The 24,807-nt window shown below is 36.3% G+C and overlaps 4 protein-coding genes and 1 long non-coding RNA gene across 11 annotated transcripts in view; 2 read left to right on the top strand and 3 right to left on the bottom strand.

Moving 5' to 3' along the window:
• LOC130986884 (probable U3 small nucleolar RNA-associated protein 11) overlaps nucleotides 1–7,233 on the bottom strand; it is a 41,312-nt gene extending 34,079 nt beyond the window's left edge. For both annotated transcript variants that reach the window (XR_009089468.1, XM_057910418.1), the window contains exon 1: nucleotides 6,774–7,233. Coding sequence is in view for 1 of the 2 variants with exons in the window: in XM_057910418.1 (XP_057766401.1) it covers nucleotides 6,774–6,793 (20 nt within the window). In the remaining variant the exon portion in view is untranslated. The remainder of the gene's footprint in view (nucleotides 1–6,773) is intronic.
• On the bottom strand, nucleotides 2,093–3,115 carry LOC130986886 (uncharacterized). The gene is made up of 2 exons (XR_009089470.1): nucleotides 2,829–3,115; nucleotides 2,093–2,481 (listed from the first exon to the last, which is right to left on the bottom strand). It is a non-coding gene; the product is annotated as an uncharacterized LOC130986886 (long non-coding RNA).
• A 331-nt stretch (nucleotides 7,234–7,564) lies between the features above and the next one.
• Nucleotides 7,565–11,466, top strand: LOC130986888 (uncharacterized). 4 transcript variants are annotated; one of them, XM_057910422.1, is made up of 7 exons: nucleotides 7,565–7,678; nucleotides 8,714–9,082; nucleotides 9,454–9,681; nucleotides 9,770–10,124; nucleotides 10,213–10,337; nucleotides 10,465–10,600; nucleotides 11,031–11,466. In XM_057910422.1, the coding sequence occupies exons 2-7, from the start codon at nucleotides 8,739–8,741 to the stop codon at nucleotides 11,268–11,270; spliced, it is 1,428 nt and encodes a 475-aa protein (XP_057766405.1). In that variant the 5' UTR covers nucleotides 7,565–7,678; nucleotides 8,714–8,738; the 3' UTR covers nucleotides 11,271–11,466. The 4 variants fall into 4 exon arrangements, with proteins under 4 accessions (XP_057766405.1, XP_057766406.1, XP_057766404.1 ...); XM_057910423.1 differs by having other exon boundaries at nucleotides 7,664–7,742; XM_057910421.1 differs by lacking the exon at nucleotides 7,565–7,678 and adding an exon at nucleotides 7,764–8,018.
• Nucleotides 11,467–14,512: 3,046 nt separating this feature from the next.
• On the bottom strand, nucleotides 14,513–15,613 carry LOC131025815 (uncharacterized). The gene is made up of 2 exons (XM_057955604.1): nucleotides 14,927–15,613; nucleotides 14,513–14,530 (listed from the first exon to the last, which is right to left on the bottom strand). The coding sequence occupies exons 1-2, from the start codon at nucleotides 15,611–15,613 to the stop codon at nucleotides 14,513–14,515; spliced, it is 705 nt and encodes a 234-aa protein (XP_057811587.1).
• Nucleotides 15,614–21,069: 5,456 nt separating this feature from the next.
• LOC130986889 (DNA-directed RNA polymerases II and V subunit 8A-like) lies at nucleotides 21,070–24,063 on the top strand. Of its 3 annotated transcripts, none has more exons than XM_057910425.1 (5): nucleotides 21,070–21,221; nucleotides 22,600–22,672; nucleotides 22,805–22,944; nucleotides 23,367–23,473; nucleotides 23,699–24,063. In XM_057910425.1, the coding sequence occupies exons 2-5, from the start codon at nucleotides 22,603–22,605 to the stop codon at nucleotides 23,808–23,810; spliced, it is 429 nt and encodes a 142-aa protein (XP_057766408.1). In that variant the 5' UTR covers nucleotides 21,070–21,221; nucleotides 22,600–22,602; the 3' UTR covers nucleotides 23,811–24,063. The 3 variants fall into 3 exon arrangements, with proteins under 3 accessions (XP_057766408.1, XP_057766409.1, XP_057766407.1); XM_057910426.1 differs by having other exon boundaries at nucleotides 21,083–22,465; XM_057910424.1 differs by lacking the exon at nucleotides 21,070–21,221 and having other exon boundaries at nucleotides 22,484–22,672.
• Nucleotides 24,064–24,807: the final 744 nt, after the last annotated feature.

Below are 24,807 nucleotides of genomic sequence, written 5' to 3' on the forward strand. Positions count from 1 at the left end.
ATCGCCTACTAACCTCAATGAGATCAAAAGTTTCTTGGAATTAGCAGGTTGCTATAAGAGATTCATAGAAGGATTTTCCAAATAGCAAGACCAATGACCCAATTACTCAGGAAGGGAATTAAATTTCATTGGACAGAAGTATGTGAGAAAAAAATTTCAAGAAGCTCAAGGAGAAGTTAACCATAGCTGTTCCAACAGCTGACAAAGAATATATGATTTATACAGACGTGTCCAAGGAGAGTACTTAGTTGCATGTTAACGCAAGAAGGAAGAGTGACAACATACGCATCACGGTAGCATTAACCACATGAATTGAACTAGCCAACTCATAAACTAGAATTAACTGCAGTAAGGACAACACCTATATGAAGTCAGGTGCGAGATATTCACAGACCATAAAAATCTGTAATATTTTTTTTGAGCAAGAAGATCTTAACATGAGACAGTAAAGATGGCTCGAACTAGCGAAGGACTGTGACTGTAGTATTAACTACCACCCATGCAAGGCTAACTAGGTAGACGATTCCTTGAGTCGTAAGACTCAACTTAAGTTGGGATCTCCCCTCACTCAGGAAAAGGAACCCATGAAAGATTTTAGTAGAATGAATTTAGAAGTGGTTCAACCACTAGAATCTGTAGAAGGGATTATTGCCACGATGGTAATAACACCCAACTTTATAGGAAAGCTGATAATGCGCAAAGAAGGAATGAGACCTTGGAGAAAATACGTTTAGCAATAAGATCAGGCAAGCCTAGACGTACCATGAGACGTGGATAATGCGTTAATGTTCATGAAAGATTGTATATCCCCCATGATGACAAACTCAAAGATGAGATAATGAGTAAGGCTCATGACCCGCCGTATACTGCCCACCCGGAAAGCACAAAATGTATCAGGACTTAGAGAAAATTTTTGGTGAAAAGGTTCGAAGAAAGATATAGCTTCATTTGTTGAGGGATGCCTAGCATGCCAACAAGCGAAGCTTTGCACTAAAGACCATGTGGAAGCTACAACAATTGAACATTTCAAAATGAAAATGGGAGCACATTAAAATGGATTTTGTAACTAGTTTACAAGTCGAAAAGAGGAAACACCGCCATTTGCGTAATAGTGGAGCGACTCACGAAATGCGTTCGTTTTATAACAATACCGATTAGTTACAGATCAAACAAGCTAGCCCATCTGTATATTCGAGAAATTGTGCATTGCACGGCGTGCCCATGTCAATCACTTCAGACCGGGATTCAAAGTTCACACCCAGACTATAGATGAACTTACAGAAGGAATTGGGCACAAGGTTTAATTTCAATGCTACCTTCCACCCTCAAACAGATCGATAGTTTGAGAGAACAATTCAGATTTTCGAAAACATGTTAAGAGTAGTAGTAATAGACAGAGGTGGAAGTTGAGAATTAGTGCATTCATTCATTGATTTAGTTTGCCAATAATAGTTATCAGGCTATCATTAATATGGCACCTTATGAGTCATTATATGAAAAGAAAGAGAGCTACGCGAGAACTTGAAAGCAAGACGAGAGAAAATACCCAGAACTTTTGCGATGATATGCAAATTTCGGGACGAAATTTTTTTTAAGAGGGGTAGTATGTAGTAGCCCGCTCTTTTATTTATGATTAAGATTAGTAAATGCGATATTTAATTATTGCATCCTCCAGTAATGTTAATCCAGCTGAGATTCTGAATTAGATATTTCCACGTGAAATGATCGTGATTTATTCATTGAGCAGACAATTATTTATTTTTCAGAATGATAACTGACTTAGCAAAATCAGGTTATTAATTTTATATGCTATAGAATATTATTTCCATCTATTATTGTTATTCAAGTAGTGGATTATTTCGGCTTGTGAAGCGAATTAAATCTACGGATCCAATTTAGATTCATTCTACGAGTATCACGATATTAGTAAGGCAGGAAATCAAATATCGAATAACAAGATTTATTAGAGTATTCAGTATAATAGCAAACTAGAGATTGTATTACATTTTCAGATACCCAAATACACCATTAAATAGCAAGACTAGAATTAGTATTGCAGATACTAATAGTAAGATATAAAATTACCATGACCAACACTGAAGAATTTCATTAGTCACACCCACAACTCTACACTATCTATTACAAACATCACTCAATTCCTAGCCTACTCCCTACATTCCTATTATTACGGCAGCAACAAGAAAGAAAAGGAAAGGCATGCGTGTGGGAACAAACAAGCTGTCAATCAGCCACAACTTTACCTATTCTCTCTCAAGGCTTTCACATGGCATAGAGGACTAGATATTCAAGATTAGCTACCAAATTCACTCCTTTAATAATTCAGCAGCAAACTTCCTTCATACCACTCCCATTCTACACTAAAAACTTCACCAAAAGAAAGAAAGACTTCATTTACTGCTGCCGACTTCAAAGGATGTAAGCTTTGGCTTTAATTCCTCCACTTCCTCCCTGAATTTCAGCCTGCATTTAATAGGGAAACAATACACAATTCATTTCAGCTATCTTCTCATTGAGACCAATTCAATGGCAATAGACAGCCACCGACACCAAGCATTTGCAGGTGAATACTAAACTCAGCTCTTCATGCATCATACCATCACATACATGTTTGAATAGAAATATAGAGGTGTAAACATTTATATATGCTTATGGACCCAGCAGTCACACGTAAAGAAATCAGTTTGTATATAAATCTTCTTAAAATCAAATATACACACTCTTATATTCAATTCAAAGATCTAATCTTTGAATTGATTTTAATACTTTTGACTATTGATTCTTATTTTCAACACCTACAGCCACCCTACCTCTGTACCATCTCCGTAGAGTGCTCAAGTGTTCAGCCAACAACCATTCCCTCTTAGTCTTAAACCTCCAGCCAGCAATCTCACTTCATTCTCTCCCATTCCACACTAAGGACTTTTGAGAGAGAAACGGGAGAATCCATTACTGCTGCAAGACTTCAAATGAGGTAAGCCCTGACTTAAATCTCCTCCACCTGCTTCCATGATTCCACCTTCATTTGTTAAGAAAAACAATGCATAATTCTATTTCAGTTTGTCTCCACGAGAATCAATAGCAACACAGCAGCCACCCAACAGTTTGAACATATCCAAGGTATTTCACTATCCCAAGTATTCAATCCAGTTCGCATTCATTTCAAAGCATGACTAGTCTCGATTGATAAATGACCATAAGCATGTTAAACTTAGCAAAGTTACATGTTCTCTAAGGGATAACATCAGTAGACTTAAGGACTAATAGAAATAGAGGGAGACGAGAACTCAGCTTTTAGAGAGGGCGGGGCTGCTGCCCTGTTCGTTCAGACCGAGATACGTCCAGTGGGCGGCAACTCGCGGGGACAGAAGCATCGTCGGTGTCGAGCGGTGAAAGGCAGACGACTCCTGACCTCACGACGACCCTCGCCGATTCTGGACCAGCAGCAACGTGGCCGAACCGAGAAGGGGCGACGCCGGGGTTAGACACGGAGACAGCTGACGCCGGACGGAGCTGGCGGAAGCTGAACGGCCGGGGAAGGAGAAGCCAACCGGAGTTGAGAGGGAAGGCCGATCGGATTTTGGGGGAGAAAACCTGGTTTGAAACCTCAGGGGAAATTAGGACTCTGCTACCCCTTCATCGGATTGAGAAGAGAGAGTCCGACGCAGGAAGACGAACGAGATCTCGGCTGTTCGCCGGGAGTTACAGCAGCGGCGACGATTGCTGATTTGGGAAGTTAGGGCTCCTCTTTGTTTCCTTCAGCAGATTTGGGAGAGAGAGAACTTCAGATGAGGAATAAGAGTCGAACGGAGCAGCGGCTATCGACGGAAATCGGACGAAGGACGGCGTCGAAAACGGAGGCGGCGACCGTTCTCCGTTCATTTAGAGACGGTAGCGGCAGACTTCTCGGCTGAAATGGAGTTGGCGTGCGTGATTTCGAGAGTACAGAGAGAGAGATCGATTTTGAGGGAGTTGAGAGTTGGGCTCCTCCCTTGGGCTTTAGTTTAATTCTATGGGCTGTTGTTTTATTTCATTTGGGCCACTTTTATTTATCTGAGCCCAGAATATCTTTTATTTAGTTGGGCCGAGTTCATTTCAGGAATTGGGCTTTGTCTTTTAATTCTTTGGGCTGCTTACCATATCAGTTGGGCCGAGTTTTATTTAATTTTAAGCTCCGAATAATTCATTCTATTCTTGGGCTAATTTTAAATTATGGACTTAAATTTTATTTAGTTGGGCCTTACATGATTTATTTATTTGAGCCCAACTATTCATTATTTATTCATTTGGGCCAAGAGTTATTTAATTACTAAACCCAATGAATTATTTCAATTGGACCTTTCATTTTAGCTATCCAGGCTCATTTCTGCTTAATTAATTATTGGGCTGCCTTATGTTGAGCCTTTTAATTATTCGAACTCATAACATTTCAAATTCTCATTATTAAGCCCGGTTAATTATGAGGTTATAAAGCGAATAAGCTGAAGTATTTATTTATTTTCTATCGACTACGAGGAGCGGGATTTATTTAATTGACGGATTAGAACACCCCGAAGAGAACGGATTAATTTTAGTTAATTATCCGGCTTCATGAGACGAGACTTAGCTTTTGTTTAAATCCGATAGCCTGGATTAACAATAGAAATTCCCTGATTATTATCTCAGAATAATAGTTCATGCATACGAGATTCATGCATAGTTAAATTACGCATTCTCATTTAATTGAGAATTTTCCCTCGATTTAAAGTCTTACGTTATTTTCTCGGATTAAAGGTCGAGCGCAAGAATAAGAGCTCGTCATGGAGTTACTAATCTGTAGCAAAGCTTTGCTGTCAGGTGGGCATTACTTTCATATATATCAAATGAGTTTAAATGTTACGTTCAAGCAAGTTATTTCATGACTAAATTAATTGAAGTTATTTCAAATATTGTCTTGCCATAAAATGTTTAAATTTCAGTATGATATCTATCTGATGTGACTTTAATCATGTAATCGAATTCGAGTCTTGAGCAGTTGATAGCTATCCTGCCAGGGCTAGTGTACACCAGTGACCGTGAGTCATCTAGCGGGTTGGCCGGTTAAGTGACCGTGAGAGGTGGCCACCTCTCCGGCACACAGTTCCAGATATGATAGATTACAAGAGAACTTAGACTGATCAGTCGAACTTTAAGAATCACAAATGAATTTAGTAAGCTTGGGCCTTTTAGCTAAAACTCCCTTGCTGTACTGTTTATGATGGCATGACAATTTACAGTTTTGAAGCATGTATTTTTATAATTAGGTATACGTGCCCACTGAGTACTCTCGTACTCAGCCCTGCATATATTTCTAAATGTGTAGGTTGAGCAGTGGCTGATGAAGATGAAGTGAAGAGCGGAGCTTTTGTCAAAAGTTAAATGAATGAACTCTTGGATACATGTCTTCATATATGTAATCAGATTATGTTATTCCGCTGCGTATTCTTAAGTAATAAGTCTTTTGAATTAAGTCGGATTCATCCGAACTTACTAGTTAATTGAATCTTTGTGGCTAAACATAAGATATATTATAAATGTCCCCTTCGCTGTCAAAGATTAAGTTCAATCCTTCATTATATATATTTACCCTTTCTATCCCCGCTTCTAATCTTCCTCCCTTAGTCATGGTTTTTTCGGCTTAATTATCCTTAATTAAGTCCGGTCGTGACATAGTGGGCTTGTATAAGCTGTGGAGCCTAAACCAACTGAGCTAAGAGCTCTCTTGATATTCAATGCTTTAACAGTTTTATATAATATATTAAAATCGGTTATAATTTTTTTTTAATATTTAAGGTGGAGCCGGATCCGGGTCGGGTCGTGACCCAGACCCGCGCTCACACCATGCGCGCAGAAATAAACTGGCGCTCACGTAAGTCCATCTCATGTTCTAGACATCTTTATTGATTTCCTTTATCTCACGAGGCATTGACATGAATATGCCAAAGTGAACTTTTACAGTTTTACCAATAGAACCAATGAATATAGGTTAGGAATTCTAAATGTACCCCTATTATAATGGTAGAAAAATAAAACTCATAAGCATAAACACATGGACACCTTAACAATTTGATAATCATAACTCTTAAGAGTCAACGCAACCTTGTAACGGCTACACTATACAGCAACAATTCAAGCAGCAAAAAAAGGGCATATTATGACAATCAGAAAACAAAAAAACATACCTTACAGGTAAAGCAACAATTTTTTCAAATATGATCACAAATAAGTGGAAACAGAAAATTCATAAATTCATAAGAGCAACAACCCGAAGCAGGATAGCAAATGCATAGATATGCATCAACCAATACAACAATCCCACCAAAATAGAAATAAACACAAACCGAAGCAGGATTCTAAATGCATAGATACGCATCAAAATTAAACCGAATCAACTTCAAAATCAATATATCTGACTTCTATAGGCACGAAATGAAGAGCAATAGCTCAATCAAACGCTTGTTCCGAAAAACTCTTAAATCAAATCCCGAAAGGGATTGGGGTGCAGAATTGATAGCTGACTAAGTCGGACCAGGAGAATGGTGGAGGCGGGGCGATTGAGTGGATGCGGCATAATTGTTAGTGAACTAATAAATTTATAACTAAAAAATCTAGGTTTTAAAACTTCTATTGTGAACATTTACCTTGTATATACTTTTAATCTTTCCAAAAAATTTCTTTCTAAAGTAGAGAAATCATTCTATATTTACTATTGTAATCTTTCCTATTAGAAAACTTACCATGGAGGAGAAAACCTCATTTCGCCGAAAATTTGATTTCGATTTTCATAATAGATATAATAGATTGGATCGAATCGGAATTATCTCCGGCGATGATCTCGGCGCTTCTTGTCGTCGTCCTCGGCCGCGAAGTCATCCAATTTGGTGACCGCGAAGTTCGACGGGGAATGGAGAGTTGTGGTGGAGATGGGATGGGTAGATCGATGCAGGGCCGGCGCATCGCGGTGGGGGAGGGGGAAAGCGAGGTGGTAGATCGCGGGGGAGCCCAGCGAAGCGAATCGTGGTTGGAAAGTGCAGTATTAAGCTTTCAACACCTCCATGGTCGGAAATGGTTTGAGATGCTTGAAGAGAGAGAAATATTGAATGGGGTAGATCGATGCAGGGCCGGCGCCGAGGGAGCGCCGGTGTTCAGAGACGGGAGGGCAGGGATTCCAGGGAATGGGATTGGGGAATTAGGCATGTAATTTGATGTACTGTAATATAATAAATAAGATAATGTATATATAAAATATAACTTATGTGGAATTATATTGCCACGTCAGCGATATAAAATTAAGCTAGAAGCTCTAGAATTGCAGGGATTTTGAATGGTGAATTCTTAGATATGCCACATAGGATCCCGTACTAAAGAGAGCGCATAAATCACTAGATATATGCTAATCTCTTTCTTTTTAAAAATTTGACTCATCGAATTGGACGATGACTCGGATTTCTTCTGACACGTGTTAATATATTATTGGTTCAATGTGGTCAATAGTGCTACATCAACAAGTATTGACGTCACACCCAAACTAAATGCGGAGTAATAAAAAACGCTCTCCGACGATATAAATAATAAAATCCAGTATTTGGGAGAATAAACCAAAACGCTCTCCCAACTAGCAAATTCCGACCGATCTTGACTGGTTTGTAAAATTCTCTCTCTCTCTCTCTCTCGCATTCTGATTATCCTCAGATCTGTTTCGTAATGTAAAATTCTAAATGTTGTTTTTTTCTTTTTCTTTCAAAAAATTGTTTTCTAGGTCGTGATTTATTTTATAAGATTTGTTATCGTGTTTGATGCTCACCTGTGTCTACCTTGCCAAGAAATCCAAGGGAACATTAGAATCCATGGAATAATTGTTACTTCAAAAATGCGGATCTGGCGGTTTTTCATTTTATATTTTATTTTATTTCATGGCAGATCGTTTTGGCTCGCATTGTTGCGTTTGTTTGCTTAATTTTGAATTTTGCAATGGTTAAATGGTAATATATGAAATTGAGCCTATCTAGATTGGTATTCTATCAGTTATTGTTGATAGAAACCCGGTATATATAAAAGTTCACGTTTCTGATCTAGATTTGATAAAGAGTGAAATCATAATTATAAGATGTCTGTTGTTTTATGTTGAAGAAAATATGTTTGGTGTTACAACTTCTAAGGTTTAATGAGTTGGCAAAGTCAGAATATTTTAATCCTAGGAGCATTGGAACCTGGAAGCTTTAATTTTGCTAAAATATATTGTGATTAGGTTCGCCTGTGCAAGCATGGTTTGACTCTTAGGCAAAATTGAAAATATTGGAAAATCTTGTTAGAAAATTTAGAATTTTATCAGGGGCATTTACTTACTTTTGAAGAGTAGCCCAGATAGCTAAAAATACTACTCCACATGCTAATCCATTGTTTACTAAGATGGCTTGGAACTTTGGGATATCCAAAGTCCTTAATAATTTCAATCATTTGAGCTAATTTTTCTTTATTTCATATCCTATAGAAAGGGTAGTAGGGTTGGAGAAATCCTAGTAAAGATGGTAAAAGTACTCAATTGTGTACCTTATCAATCATGAAAAGTAAACCCCCAGGATTGGTTTCTAATCTCCATTTGTTTTATAGTAAGCCCAGCTCTTTGTATGTTTTCCTTGGTCATATTACTGATGTAGTTCACTTTTTTATGTGACAGTTCCTGAATAATTTAATCAACGAGAATGGGAGGTGGATTTAGAGTGCTCCATCTGGTTCGACCTTTCCTTTCGTTTCTCCCAGAGGTTCAAAGTGCAGACAGGAAGGTTCCGTTCAGAGAGAAGGTTATATACACTGTCATATCTCTGTTCATTTTCCTGGTCTGCAGCCAGCTTCCATTGTATGGCATACACTCTACAACTGGCGCAGATCCATTCTATTGGATGCGTGTCATTCTTGCCTCAAACAGAGGCACAGTGATGGAGCTTGGAATAACCCCAATAGTGACATCAGGACTAGTTATGCAACTCTTAGCAGGTTCAAAGATCATTGAAGTTGACAACAACGTGAGAGAGGATCGAGCCCTTTTGTAAGTCTACGGAAAGGGCTTATCTTTTTTGTAAGTGGTTATGATGGTTTGGTTGAATGCAAATTGTAAATATTTATTTCCTATCGAATATCCACTATTGCTATAAATGCCATCTGAGGAACTGTGAAATTTACCTGTGCAATTTATCTTATTAGTGTCAACATGATTTAGCAGGAATTGATGTGGTTAAATTATGAGATTGAGTTTCGTCAACTTATCTTATTGCTCATATCTTTTGCATGTCAACTTGCCTGAATAGATTATCCCGTTTTAGTTATATGTTTTGCCTTGTGGTCCAGTTGAATTTCTATTCATCTCATTGCTCTTGTAATGTGATGCTAAGAATTAGTAACCTTTCTGTCTTTGACCAGAAATGGCGCACAGAAGTTGTTAGGCATTTTAATTGCAGTCGGGGAAGCTGTGGCGTATGTTCTTTCAGGAATGTATGGCAGTGTCGGCCAACTTGGAGTTGGGAATGCAATCCTTATAATTCTGCAACTCTGCTTTGCTGGCATCATAGTTATTTGCCTGGATGAGCTTCTCCAGAAGGGATATGGCCTTGGCTCTGGTATTTCACTCTTCATTGCAACCAATATTTGGTAAGTGGTGATTATCTAGTTATTTCTATATTGACTCATTCTGATAAGACTGAGGGTGTTCACCTCTTTGAATTTCTTGATTTTACAGTGAAAACATTATCTGGAAAGCATTTAGCCCAACCACCATTAACAGTGGGCGTGGAGCTGAATTTGAAGGTGCTGTTATTGCTTTGTTCCATTTGTTGATCACTCGGACCGACAAGGTTCGTGCTTTGCGAGAGGCATTCTACCGGCAGAACCTCCCTAACGTCACAAACTTACTGGCCACTGTCTTGGTCTTTCTTATCGTCATTTACTTCCAAGGGTTCCGTGTAGTTTTGCCAGTGAGGTCAAAGAATGCTCGGGGGCAACAGGGTTCTTATCCTATTAAGCTATTCTACACTTCTAATATGCCCATTATTTTGCAGTCTGCACTTGTATCCAATCTGTACTTCATTTCCCAGGTAATGAGCTATTTTTGTTCTAGTTTATGAGTTGGGGCACCTTTTCCTCTCTAATACAATTGCTAATGTTTGCATTTTATTTCTCCAGTTGCTTTATAGGAAATACAGTGGTAATTTCCTTGTTAACCTTTTGGGGAAGTGGAAGGAATCTGAGTACTCTGGTCAATCTGTTCCTGTTGGGGGTCTTGCTTATTATATAACAGCACCATCTAGGTAATTATTTGGATGGGCCATGTTTATATTAATTAAGATTATTTGCTTATGTATGTTTCTAAGTTGAAGTGCTTAATTTGATCATTTTCGTTTATTCTACTCACTTTTCAATTAATTGCTTTTGCAGCTTGTCAGATATATTAGCCAATCCTTTCCATGGATTGTTTTACATTGTGTTCATGCTGTCAGCATGTGCTTTATTTTCAAAAACGTGGATTGAGGTATCAGGATCCTCGGCCAAAGATGTGGCTAAGCAACTGAAGGTATTCTGTCTACTTCTTAAGGGTCTAGTCTTCTAGAGTTGTCATCTTAGGTCATGCATTGCATGCATCAGTCCAAAATATTGACTTTTTGTCCATTTTGCCTTAAGCTTCCACAAACTTGGTGCTCTGAAGTTGATTTTCACATACGTTTAGCAAATATTTTATTCATCTGCCTGGATGCCTTGCAGAGCATAAAACATATTTCCTAAATCCTGATGTGCAGCAATATATGTATTATTAATTGTCAATAGTGACATGACGCGAAACTAAAATGTTGGTAGTGACTTACAATTCTTTTGCCATTTGAAATGCTATTTTACACAACATAGCTTAGTGTCTATATTATACATGCAGTTTCCCTTTAACCAGTTCTCACTACTATTATACATGAGCATAATCCTATCTTATTTCCATGTCTGAATTTCTCTAGGAGCAACAAATGGTGATGCCTGGACATAGAGAATCAAATCTGCAGAAGGAGCTGAACCGATACATTCCCACTGCAGCTGCATTTGGCGGCATGTGCATTGGTGCACTGACAGTCTTGGCAGATCTCATGGGCGCGATTGGTTCTGGTACAGGAATTCTGCTTGCAGTTACCATCATATATCAGTATTTTGAGACATTCGAGAAGGAGAAGGCGAGCGAACTTGGTTTCTTTGGTTTCTAAGACATTCCGGTGAGCTAGTTACAGTGACTGAAACTTTTCAATTTTGGTTAGATGAGGAATGTAAAGAAGAAAAATCCTAATGGAGATTGCAGTCCCTTTTACTCATTTATTTATTCCTGTGACAAGATACTTCTTGATTAACTCCTAACAAACATTGCAACTACCCATATACTAAGCCTAAGCCCTCTTACTTTTAGATCATCGTTAATTAGTGGTTTAGAAGTGTTGGGGCTTATTCTCATTATCTTTCTTGGAATTGGGTTGGAATGTAACTGGTTAAATGTTAGTTCCGTTCCCTCTTTCTTGGAAATGGGTTGGAGTTGGTGTTGAAGTATTTCAAAAATTTGGTCATATTTCATAATTTATGTAGAGGTATCTAGTACAATATGAATAAAATATATAAGCTCGACGGCTCATTCTTACGGTATTTGCAATGGTAAAGCTAGAAAAGCAACTTATATTATGCCATATCTATCTATATCTATATATATATATATATGAAAATGCAGTTTTTAATGGTAAAAAATTACCGCCATAATTTAAAAACATCAACTACTTGGATATTTCCGCTAATTCACGATTATGCAACTCAGATTATTACTTCCGGAGTATTAAGCAACTCAGTTTTCCCACATTTCCACTAATTCACGGTTTCCTTCCAATTTGTTTTTTTCATTCCTTATATTTTTTCATTTATTTTTCTTTCTTTCTTCATAAAAATCGTACAATTTGACTAATTAAAAATATTCAATATGCATATCAATTTAAAGATAATTTAAAAACTTTAATTTGATATATAATATATAAAAAATGGATTTAAGATAATAAAGTTACCACAAGTTAAAAGTTTTAAACAATTTTTTTCTCTCTCATGTCTTATTTTATTTAATTTTCTTCAATTATCTATTTTTGTTTGACATTATTTTACTTTTTTATGTAATTTGTTTATTCATTTTTTTATTTGCTTCATTTCATTTTGCTTTTTGATTCTTTATTTGCGCATAACTTTTTTGTGTGTGTGTGTATGATTATTATGGAAATATAATTATGTAATTTTAATTATTAAAGTATCTGTACTATTTTTATTATAAATTTTGTTTATTTTTTCCACTTTAATATTAATAATTTTCCTCCCGTTTTATAGCATTTATAATTATTTAGTAGAGATGTAAGAATCATAGAGTACTTGATTGTTTTCATATATTTTGTTATGTGTTTGGATTGTTCTAATAATTTATTTCAATTATTATACTATTCATTTTACTTAAAAATTAAAATTTAAATAAGTAATTTTTAAAGTTTACGTGACTGAACTTGAGTTTGAGATATTTAGTGTCGGTCATTAACCACTTTATTATTAAACCAACTCACATCTATTTTTCTACTTTATATAATCTTAATTATATATAAAATATTTATTAATATTATAATTATCATTACACTTTATACAAAATTGAAAATTTAATTATTTTCAGATTTAGGTTCTTTTTTCGGTTATTGATGTGGATTATTATTATTATTATTATTAAATAATTCCATTTGTTTATATTTTAATTATGTTTAATATTTATATTTATTTAACATATCGTTTTTGTTTAATACTTATATCTCTTTATTTAACATGTTGTTTATTCCGATGCTCGCCATCGCACGGGTACGCGTACTAGTTTACATATAAAAGTTAAGTTTTTGAATTTATCTTACAATAATCTATCTATAAAATATATCAAAGCTAATGTGCGCAATATTTACAATAGAGCCATTTTCCCTTCAAATGATGGTCACAATTGTCCAATGGATTTTTCATTAATTTTTTAATTGATTATTATAGATAGTGTTCTTACTATTTATATTGTATTGATAATTAATATGTTAATATTTAAATATCAAGTATTTAAACAACTATTTATTAACATGTTAATATTTAAACAATTATTTTGTATTGTATTGTATTGATAAGTAATATGTTAATATTTAAATATCAAGTAAAGATGAATAAATATTTATAAATTCAAACTTTTATTATATAATATGTACAATTTTCTATATTATATGAATAATAATTTTATAATGGCAAGAAATGATTATTTAGTGTTTTGTTGCTTATTTGTAATATTATATTGAGATAAAATAATTTCATATGTTATAATCTTATAATTTATTCAATTATAAATTTATTGATGTTTACTTTTTTTCTATTGTTTTAAAAATAAATACTATTCAATTTAAATATATTAAAGGTATAATATACTCCCTCCGTCCACAAAAAATAGTCAATTTTTACCATTTTGGGATGTCCATAAAAAATAGTCAATTTTCACTTTTGAAAACTTAATTTCTATCACATGGTGGACGCATTTCTCCACTCACAATACAATTAATTATTATTATTAACACTACTTTTTAAGTAGGACCCTTTCTCCACTTACTAAATCATCTTCATTAAAACCCGTGTTTGTCTCCTTCTAGGACTATTTTTAATGGGCGGAGGGAGTATTCTATAACGAATGACATTTTTTAACTATAACAAATGTCTAATTAAATTAAATTATATTTATGATTCTTTTATTTATTTTATAAGATGTTACCATGCTAGGCTCTCTACAATTCATAAAATTGCATTATCCTATAGGTTGTTGTTTGAGGGATATTAACTTTATTTATTAATATTGAGTAAACTCTTTCTTGACATGAAACTTTAATTTTTTTGTAATTGTTTGTAGGCAACTTAATCATATTGGTTATGTCTTTTTTTCTTCTTCAAATTTAAGCATTTCGAAAGTTTAAGAATTGTCCAATTGGTGTGTCCTATTTTTGATTCTAACTTATATGTTCAATCCATAAGCAATTTGTTATTAGTAGTTAGTTAAGAGCATCTCTAAGAGCACTCCCAGCAGAAATCCCAAAATTATGCTCCTATATTCCTCCCTAAAGCTTTCCTATTTAATTTTAGGATCTCGATTTTATAAATGCATACACCAGATCTCCTATTTTCTACATAAAAACAATAATTATGTGTGGGCCCTACTAATTATAAGCTTAAAATATATTTAGGGTGGGTGTAAATTTAAGATTGAATTTAGGTAGGTGTAAAATTTTTTATGGGCCCCATTCAATTTAGGGGATCTGCTGAATGCATTTTTTTATCTCATTTTCAATTATTTTAGCCTAAATTTAGAGTTAGTTATGCATTTAGGTGATCTGCTGGGAGTGCTCTAATGCATGGTGTCTTAGGGGGTGTCTTACATGGTGGTCCCCATCTAAGACACACCCATCTCCAATGCATTGGTGCTTAGAGGGTGTCTTAGATCTCCATTTCCACAAAATTCATATTTCTACACTTTTATTTTTAAATTCCCAATTTCATTAAAAATAAAATTAAACATTACAATAATTAAAATAAAATTAAAAACATAATTAAAATACGATAATAAAATAAAAAATAACAATAATTTCCTAATTTAAACAAGCCCTCGACGCTTGAGCACTTCTTGGACTAGGTGGTTGTGCAAGGTCAATTGTGCCTCCGTCATATCCGTCGTGTCCTTGTTCAAGAGTTTCATATCCATCTCCTCTCGTTTCATCTCGGCTTGCATTTTTTTGACCTCGGCGATTTCCCCCGTTTTGAGAGCATGCTCCCTCATGCTTTCGGCCACCTTCTCGAGGGCGTCAGAGAACGTCAAACCTCCTCCCGAAGACCCTTCTACCTTCTTCGCCTTGCCCTTGTCTCGCTTTGCCGCTTTTTGGCCTTGGGGCCTCGTCGTGACACTCGGCTCTGAAGAAATGGTGGTTGCTCTACCATCGGAGCCCTTCGACTTCTTTGCGGAGTGGACATCCCCGGCTTGCGACATGAATCTTTCACATTTGCGAAGCACTTTCCAAGCTTTGATGTAGGAGAATTGCTTCTTGAAATTCGCCTCGAACATCGTCTGGGCTTGGTGGGTGATTTGATCGTCGCTCATACCACTCCCCCAATTCTCTTTGCAAGTGTTGTAGAAGCCCTCGAAGAATTTCGTCTCCTTTTGGACACAGGCGAAGTGGGACTTGAGATGTTCCGCCTTTCGCGGCGGCGCTCCCGACTCATTGAGCGCGTTGAACTTCTCCGCGATTGCTCCCCAATATTGGAGCAACCTTTGGGAGGTCCCCAAAATAGGATTGTGGGTTGCCTCCGCCCACAAGATTGCCACGAGCTCTGACTCCTCGCTAGAATATGCAGCGTGGGTGCCCTTGGCTTTCGGCCTCACCGCCTCCGGCTCTTCTTCGACGTTGGCGTTCGCCGCTGGCGTGGGAAGATTTCCCGTAGCCAAGACATTGGAGGCTTGCGAAAATGGAGCAAATCCCATCATTGGAAGCCTCGAACCGCCTTGTTGCTCGAGGTATTCATCGAATTCGTGATCCTTTACAAGCAAAATGTAGAAGAGAGAATTGTTATTGGGATTAAAACAAATTTAAAGAGAGAATTGTAGTTGAGAAAGTGGTGAATTTGATATTGTGGAAGAATGGTATTTATAGAAGGGAAAAAAGGAAAAAAAAAACACAAAACAAAAAAAACAAAAAATAGCCGTTTACAGCAACGGTTGAATTAAAAAAAATAAAAATAAATATTGCAACGGCTATTTTAAATTTAAAAAATGAATTTTGTTCTTTTTTTTTTAAAATGGGGCGCGTCCTCCGGACGCGCCAACCATTTCCTCCCTTCGTCCTGTGTCTTAGCTAAGACACTGCCTCGCATCAGGGTGGGTCTCCAACGCTGGCAGCCTCCCAGCGACCCAGATTGACACTCCACTCGCATCGGCGAGTGGAGATGCTCTAACTATACCACTTAAGATAAGTTATTTATTTGAACAAAGTCAGCTCACTCATAGGATATTAATCAAGTTACATGAAAGTTAACAATTTCAATTAGTTGATCAGTCTTATTATCAGTAAGCAACACAAAAAGTTATGATTGGTATATTTCCTTCATACATCATTATTTCTTCATCCAAAACCAACAATGACTTAAATTGGAAGTGTTTTAAAGATTGTTTTAAGTAAAAAAAAGAGTAGCTTAGCCACCACATACGCACCAAGGTTCAGTTATTTATCAATGTATAAGCAGATGAAGAATAATCGAATGGATATGAAAAAGTATAAAGAGAATCAGCTGCACTTCTAAATAAAACTTGACCATCTTTAATGAATACTGCACTGTCTTCTAAAAGAACAGAATATCCATACTTTCATAATTGAATAGTCGAAATCAAGTTTTTCCGAAAACCCGGAACATAGAGTACATCTCTCAAAACCAAAACATGTCCATCAATCAATAAATTCACATCTCCAATTGAAACAACAGGTAAGCTTGCTTCATTTCCCATGGAGAGTGCCAGCTCGCCTCCACTAAGCTCCCTTGTCCGCAGGAACCCCTGCAAGGTGTAACAAACATGGTCAGTTGCACCTGAGTCAACAACCCATTGATGGGAAGATCTCGAAACTGAATATGTTTCCGTTACAAGAGCAGTAGAAATACCTTGAGCTTTCTTCATCATGGGACAGTCAGACTTCCAATGTCCTACTTGTTGACACTTGAAGCATTTCTCTTTCCCCTTTGGCTTGCCAATGCCTCCGGTCGGGCCTAGCTTCTTCTTGCTCCCACCTTTTGCTTGGCCTTTCTTGCCATGGGGCCCTTTCTTCTTCCTACCTTTCGGTGGAAAACTGGGTCCTGTGGCAGTGGCCAAAGCCTGTGGACTCTTTCCCATGACCCCCTCGGCCGCAACCAACTCATTAAGCAGTTCATTTAGAGTGAACTTTTTCTTGCCCATTACGGCATTGAGTCGGAAGTTTTCGTAGGATTTGGGCAGAGTGTGGAGAACCATGTCTACTTTAGTAGCATCCTCGATTCCTCCACCGAGCACGTCCAGCTCATTGAAATGATTAATCATTCCAAGCACGTGCTCGCGCACAAACGAACCTTCCGTCATCTTTGAAGACATGAGTTTCCTCATGAGTTCAAAACGGACTGATCGGTCCGATTCCCCAAAGAGCTCCTCGAGGTTCCTCATAGTTGCTTCGATTGTGAACTCAATTTATATCTCAACTTTTTCCAATTATATGATCTTCTGTGATCTACAACACACCGTATAGTCTATAGTATGAGATAAATTGGACTATAATAGGATTATGCAATAACAATATTTCAGATAGAAGAATCACAGTGAACTAAGGAATCAATGTATACAAGCATAAAGTCTTGCTTTCAGTATACAACCCTTCAAGAACATCTTCGTATATTGAACTACATTTAAATTTGGATTATTCTTTCAACAATAATTTGTAATCTAAAAGGCTACACTGTTCAACAACATTAAAAGAATTAAGCGAACATAGCATCAAAAAAATTAAGTAAACATAACTTTGTAGCATGCAGTAACATTCAATTTCTATCAGTAACAGCTAAACACCAGTGTGAGTGAGATAAACTTTTTAGACAATTGGCTTATGCAATTTCTCCACCATATTCATGTACTCAAGTTCGCTGCAACCCAAAAAGTTAAAACGAAAAGCTTAAGTTAATAATATCATTTGAAGCAACGTTGATAAATTACCTCCAAGCAAACTCTAAATCGACAGTAAGATAGTTCCAACATCATAGGCAGGCAACCCCTTATCCTGTAATATGTCCAAGCATATGTTTCCATAAAACGTCTGACGTTAGGATGGAAGCAAGATGTCTCAAATTTTCAGCAAAATATGTCGTCTTCCCGGATATCCCATAATTACCTCACATCATTAGGACCATTAGCTCGGACTGCAACATGAGAATTGAAAGAGCAAGATGAGAGATTCAGAGCGTAACATCATTTTTCTTTCCCTGCAACTCACTTATATTCGATAGATTAAGATTTGTAGAGATAAGAAGAATAGGTTGGGACGACTCCCAAAAACAAAAACAAAAAAAGAACAAAAAAAAAATAGGTAGACGATAATATAGAAAGAAAGATATGAGAAACAGAGAGAGAGAGGCATCCCTTTGCAGGGAAAGAAAAACTAAAAGTTCAAGGTCCTCAGTCATGATTCAATATCCAAATGTACAGCTAGTTAACCTCAATATAACAACAATCATCTAAGAGAAAAGTTGCCCCAACTGCTATTACCTAGCTAAGAAAGCTCAAGAAACGCGATTTGTAGTTAGAAATATATTTGATTGATGTAAACACTTAAGTTGCAATCATCTAAAGGGGAGTTTTGCTAATATAAAGCACATCTTGTACTACACAAGCAATATTTGGGTGTATACTTACATCAAAATTCACAACACCAATAAAAACAAAGGGAGAGAAGAAATCCCCATCTACTGTAATTGTTTATTTTGTCGGAGAAATTGGGGATCTTTTTGGTTCAAATGTCATCTAACAATAAACAAAAACCACACATTGCAATAAAGAACACCAACAAAGCTTAACGGCAGGGAGATGAGAAACCATTACTGGAGATATTCCATACCTTTTATTTGCGCCAGAGAAGACGCCATCGACGTTTCTAATTTTCTCTTCGGTGAAGGAGAAGTCATCTCTCCCCATCCATCAGGTCGATGGTGAAGTCGTCGAATTTAGTAAGCACGCTGGAGTGATTTTCTGAGTTTTGATATTCGCCATAGAAGGAGGAGAAGTAGAAATTCCTATCACTTACAGCTATTTCCCTATGCGGCGATGGTGACAGCGCAGACTGAATCGGAAGTTGATAAAAATGGGAGAGGCGAAGGTTGCATAGAAAGATGGAGTAGCCGTCGACTGAATAGAGAGTAGAGAGATGAGACGTCGACTGAACAGGGAGTAGAGAGAGGAGGTAGCCAAAAATATGGAGAGAGAGAAAGGTGCAATGGAGAAAATGAAGAATACATTTTGCGTAAAAGTTCGAAAAAATCTTGGCAATAATTTGTAATCTAAAAGGCTACACTGTTCTACAACATTAAAAGAATTAAGCGAACATAGCATGCAGTAACATTCAATTTCTATCAGTAACAGCTAAACACCAGTGTGAGTGAGATAAACTTTTTAGACAATTGGCTTATGCAATTTCTCCACCATATTCATGTACTCAAGTTCGCTGCAACCCAAAAAATTAAAACGAAAAGCTTAAGTTAATAATATCATTTGAAGCAACGTTGATAAATTACCTCCAAGCAAACTCTAAATCGACAGTAATATAGTTCCAACATCATAGGCAGGCAACCCCTTATCCTGTAATATGTCCAAGCATATGTTTCCATAAAACGTCTGACATTAGGATGGAAGCAAGATGTCTCAAATTTTCAGCAAAATATGTCGTCTTCCCGGATATCCCATAATCACCTTACATCATTAGGACCATTAGCTCGGACTGCAACATGAGAATTGAAAGATCAAGATGAGAGATTCAGAGCGTAAAATCATTTTTCTTTCCCTGCAACTCACTTATATTCGATAGATTAAGATTTGTAGAGATAAGAAGAATAGGTGGGGACGACTCTCAAAAACAAAAACAAAAAAAGAACAAAAAAAAAATAGGTAGACGATAATATAGAAAGAAAGATATGAGAAACAGAGAGAGAGGCATCCCTTTGCAAGGAAAGAAAAACTAAAAGTTCAAGGTCCTCAGTCATGATTCAATATCCAAATGTGCAGCTAGTTAACCTCAATATAACAACAATCATCTAAGAGAAAAGTTGCCCCAACTGCTATTACCTAGCTAAGAAAGCTCAAGAAACGCGATTTGTAGTTAGAAATATATTTGATTGATGTAAACACTTAAGTTGCAATTATCTAAAGGAGAGTTTTGCAAATATAAAGCACATCTTGTACTACACAAGCAATATTTGGGTGTATACTTACATCAAAATTCACAACACCAATAAAAACAAAGGGAGAGAAGAAATCCCCATCTACTGTAATTGTTTATTTTGTCGGAGAAATTGAGGATCTTTTTGGTTCAAATGTCATCTAACAATAAACAAAAACCACACATTGCAATAAAGAACACCAACAAAGCTTAACGGAAGGGAGATGAGAAACCATTACTGGAGATATTCCATACCTTTTATTCGCACCAGAGAAGACGCCATTGACGTTTCTGATTTTCTCTTCGGCGAAGGAGAAGTCATCTCTCCCCATCCATCAGGTCGATGGTGAAGTCGTCGAATTTAGTAAGCACGCTGGAGTGATTTTCTGAGTTTTGATATTCGCTATAGCAGGAGGAGAAGTAGAAATTCCTATCACTTACAGCTATTTCCCTATGCGGCGATGGTGGCAGCGCAGACTGAATCGGAAGTTGATAAAAATGGGAGCGGCGAAGGTTGCACAGAAAGATGGACTAGCCGTCGACTGAATAGGGAGTAGTGAGAGGAGACGTCGACTGAACAGGGAGTAAAGAGAGGAGGTAGCCAAAAAGATGGAGAAAAGAAAGAATACATTTTGCGTAAAAGTTCGAAAAAATCTTGGCAAATGAAAAGATTGTCATCAAATTTAATGAGAAACATAAAAAGACAATTTTGCCCAAATATGTTTAGGCGGGAAAATTTTGGCATACTACTTTCCTTTAGTATAATAGATACTCCCTCCGTCCGTCAAGATTATGTCACTTTCCTTTTATGGCAATGGCCCCACCATCCTCTTTAATATTTTATTCTTACTAACACTCTTTATTTACAAAAAATCCACTCAAAATTCAATATCAACCACACATCTCATAAAGTGGTGAGACCCTTTCTCCACTATATCAAAATCATCACCAATTTTATTAAATCCAGTGCCCAAGCAATTTTACATAATTTTGGCGGACGGATGAAGTAGATGTTTAATTTTATACACTACAAATAAGAAAGAAAATAAGAGACAAATCTCTAAAACCCTACATCGATTCTAACAGTCAAAAACCTTACCTCGCCGCCCTCGGCCACGCCCCAGGTCGCTAGTCACCCAGCAGAGTCGCTTGGTAAGCTTCTTTTTCTTGAATTTAGAATCAGATGTCTTTTACGTCCATTAATCAGTGTTGTGATCTTGCAATATGACATTTATTCGTGTGTTGTTGGTTTCGGCCAAAATTTAGAATCTTTCTCCATTAACTGGGCACAAAATTAATCTTCACTAGTTGCGCGTTTGCATCCTTCCTCAATCAAATTTAGAAATGCTGGCTTGTAACTGAGGAAGATGGTGCATTCATCCCCGTATGCCCAAGATGGCCCCTTAAACTTTCTTTAATTTGACATCCAATCCATTTGTTTCCTTGTTGATGACTTCCAGATAAACCCAGCTCGGAACTTCTAACAATCTTCTCTGAATTGATTGTTTTGTTCATCTACATTCCACATTTCATCTGAATCGAGTGAGGATCTCCAGAACTCCCCCCATGTAAAAGTTTCATTCTCTCTCTGGATTTCAGAACTCAAACTTTCACTCCTTACCTTTTTTCAGTAGTGTATCGAGGATTTCTCTAATCAGGCAGCAGATCAATTGCATCTTCATTTGAGATGAATTTCGTAGGCTGGCCCTGCCATATGCGACAGGATGAATCACTATAGAATCATAGATCCCCCTGTATGTTAATTCCATCCCATGTAAAGTAGTTGAATCACGCCGTATACTTCCATTACATGTATCATCGTTTCATCAGTCAGTAGCAATCCCAGCCGTTGATCTCTGATTATAGTGGAGGTCGGTGTCTCTGATTTATTTTTATTTCTATCCTCCACTCAAATGTCACCAGTACTTCCAGAGTGAGGATAAGATTAGAATTTAGAGATTAGAGAAAATAGCAAAGTTCATTCTGTGGAAGATGGTTACATCCTCTGCCCGTATAATGAGTAGAGAAGCTCCTGAGAAAGGACAGTTGTGCCTTTACAAATTGTAACATTAGCACAAGATAAAGCAACAAGTATCATGCTATACAATTTTGTGTCCTCCAGATCATATTCTTAGTATTAATTCATATTATATCTTTTGTGGTTTCTCTTTCTTTTGGGTTACTTGAAGGACGGGCCTCCGTTGTCACTTTTATTCTCCTTAGTTGTTTGTTGTGGCCCATTAAGTATTTGCCCATATTTCCCAAATACATAATCTTATCACATTAGCATCGACTGTGATTCATGTTCAAGTTCCCCAAAATCATATATGTAAAATAAACCAAGAAGCAGACAAAATGAATCCCTTTACCAACTAGAATCCAGCAAAACTCCGGCTGTAAGCAAAACTTCATCTTGGTTATATTATACCCTAGTAATTTTTGGAAGTATTTTATGTTCAATGCTTCAAAGAAATCAATTTTTATTTTAAAGTTCTTTCCAGGTTATAGTTATTTTATTTCTTTTTGGCAGGCAATGGCCAATTTCTACTTTGATGAGATAATCAAGGTGGTCAAGATCGATAGCCAAGTAGTATATGACAAAGGTAAACAAAGAAGATAATAGTCTTATTAATTCCTTACAAAACTTCAAACAATGATGTTTATGTCTTTAAATGCTCTGAAACAGAAGAAATTGGTTGGTTTGAGCTTAATGTTTTTGTGGATGATTTCTGCAGTTTCCAGGATAAATGCAACGAGTGAAGACAATGATTATTTTATGGAACTAGATGTGCACACTGAGCTGTATCCTATGCTTCCCAACGAGAAATACAGGATGCTGATTTCTAACACTCTTAATATGGATGGTTCAGTACAGGTAGATTTTTCATCTGTTAATATGGGTGTTGGTAGATTGTGACGTGACTTGCAGGGAATTTTTGTTCTAGCTTAGGCATATATGTGAGGCAACCACATGAATATTTTAAGGAACAGTGCTCGAGAGCTTCTTTTGAGGATATAACTGGTGACAATATGACAAGAAATAGGCTATTCATTGTTGGTTTTTATTAAATTTGTGTTGTGTCAATACTTGTTACTTGCAACAACATTTTATATTCAAGTCAAGTGCAATAGTGTTCCAGAAAATCGAAATCTTTGGTATAAATCTATTCTAATCACTTTCCTTTGCAGTAAAGGGATAAGCTTGTTTAATAGAGCCGTTGGAACATTTGGGTGTATCGAGGATTACATATGACTAGAGGGTCGTATTAACTTACAGTTCTTGTCATTTGCTTGCAGGGGGAACCTAAATCACTTGCAGACAAATTTGAGTATGTGATGCATGGTCTTTTGTATAAGATGGCTGAAGCTGAAGGAAAGACTGACGGGAATGATAATGTTAAAGTGTATGTATATATGCCGCTCTTTGGTTAATGAAATTTGCTGTTGTTACTCCTAGGAAGTATTGCAAGCCAAATTTCTCTTTTGGTAGTATGTGAAATATTTTAACACTGGACTGTCATCAATACTTGTTTGAATCTTTATTGCATGACTACTTACTGTTTCTTTGATTTTGACATTTAATTTCCCCCTTATTCATTTTTCACTTTTTTATTTTTCGTTTACGACAGGGAGGTATATATTTCGTTTGGAGGACTTCAGTTGATGTTAAAAGGTGATCCCTTGAAGATGCATAAGTTCAGGGTTGATCAAAAGTTGTTTCTTCTCTTAAGGAAGATCTGATAACTTTGGGCTCTCGGAATGGCGTTGTTATACTGTTTGAACGAGTTGTAAAAATGCAGAAAAAGCCAAGGTATGAGAATATGTGGGAATGATGTGCTTCTTCTGTCAATGGAAAATACATTATGATTTGTGTTTGTAAAGTAAGCTTCAATGAGATGATGGCTAGCATTTTCTTGTTAATTTTTGTGTCCTTCGAGTCGTGCAATATTATATCGTTACTCGAAACTAGCCATATATTTAGTGATTTCATTGATGTTTCGCTCTTTAAGAACAGAGGTTGAAGAAATGGAGGAAGGATCATATATATGACAATTACATGATACTACTAGGTATCGAAGTTGCAAGGAATTTAACTAGAATATAATAGAATTTTGAATGTATCACCCATTATTATGTTGATAATTTGTTCCTTTTTTCATTTGAAGATAACATTTTTTTTTTTTAGAGTATTTGAAGATAACATTTGATCCGTAATTTAGGTACAGATTTAATTGCTTTATATGTACTACCTTGGTCATTCATTTAGATTGGTATCTCTACTGATAATTTGATAGTGTGATTGATCATCAGAAACTTACCTACTCATTCAATTTATCAATAGCCCACCCACACCCACTGGCTGGGGAAATAAGATACTTCATTTCTAAACAAGGAAAGAAACAGATAGCCTTCAATAGAGAATTGAAGATGAAAATTATGAATTATTTAGAATTTGCAATTTTAACAATTTTAATGTTATTTTTGAACTGTGGTGAATTAAATCATCATTTTTTGAATTTTTTCAATTTCGATCCCATAATTTTTTTTGACCGTCAGATTGTTGAATTCGAGTTTATGTATATTAGTTGGCTATGTAAATTCATGTTATGACGTTTTCTATAAAATTGCTGAACATTGAAATTTATGGTGCAAATATAGAATTCATTCTCTTTATAATTTAGAGAATTTTTTAATTGAAATTGTACAAGACGACGTCGCTTAAGCCTCATAAAAATGA

The sequence above is a fragment of the Salvia miltiorrhiza genome, chromosome 5 (genome assembly GCF_028751815.1).
Source record: "Salvia miltiorrhiza cultivar Shanhuang (shh) chromosome 5, IMPLAD_Smil_shh, whole genome shotgun sequence".
NCBI lineage: Eukaryota > Viridiplantae > Streptophyta > Magnoliopsida > Lamiales > Lamiaceae > Salvia > Salvia miltiorrhiza.

Coding starts and splice junctions, on each gene's coding strand:
- LOC130986889 (XM_057910424.1), top strand. CDS start 22,522: ATGTTCAATGCTTCAAAGAAATCAATTTTTATTTTAAAGTTCTTTCCA. Junction 22,945..23,366: donor ATATGGATGGTTCAGTACAG/GTAGATTTTTCA, acceptor ATTTGCTTGCAG/GGGGAACCTAAATCACTTGC. Junction 23,474..23,698: donor GGGAATGATAATGTTAAAGT/GTATGTATATAT, acceptor CGTTTACGACAG/GGAGGTATATATTTCGTTTG.
- LOC130986888 (XM_057910422.1), top strand. CDS start 8,739: ATGGGAGGTGGATTTAGAGTGCTCCATCTGGTTCGACCTTTCCTTTCG. Junction 9,682..9,769: donor TTCATTGCAACCAATATTTG/GTAAGTGGTGAT, acceptor TTGATTTTACAG/TGAAAACATTATCTGGAAAG. Junction 10,338..10,464: donor TATATAACAGCACCATCTAG/GTAATTATTTGG, acceptor TTGCTTTTGCAG/CTTGTCAGATATATTAGCCA.
- LOC131025815 (XM_057955604.1), bottom strand. CDS start 15,613: ATGGGATTTGCTCCATTTTCGCAAGCCTCCAATGTCTTGGCTACGGGA.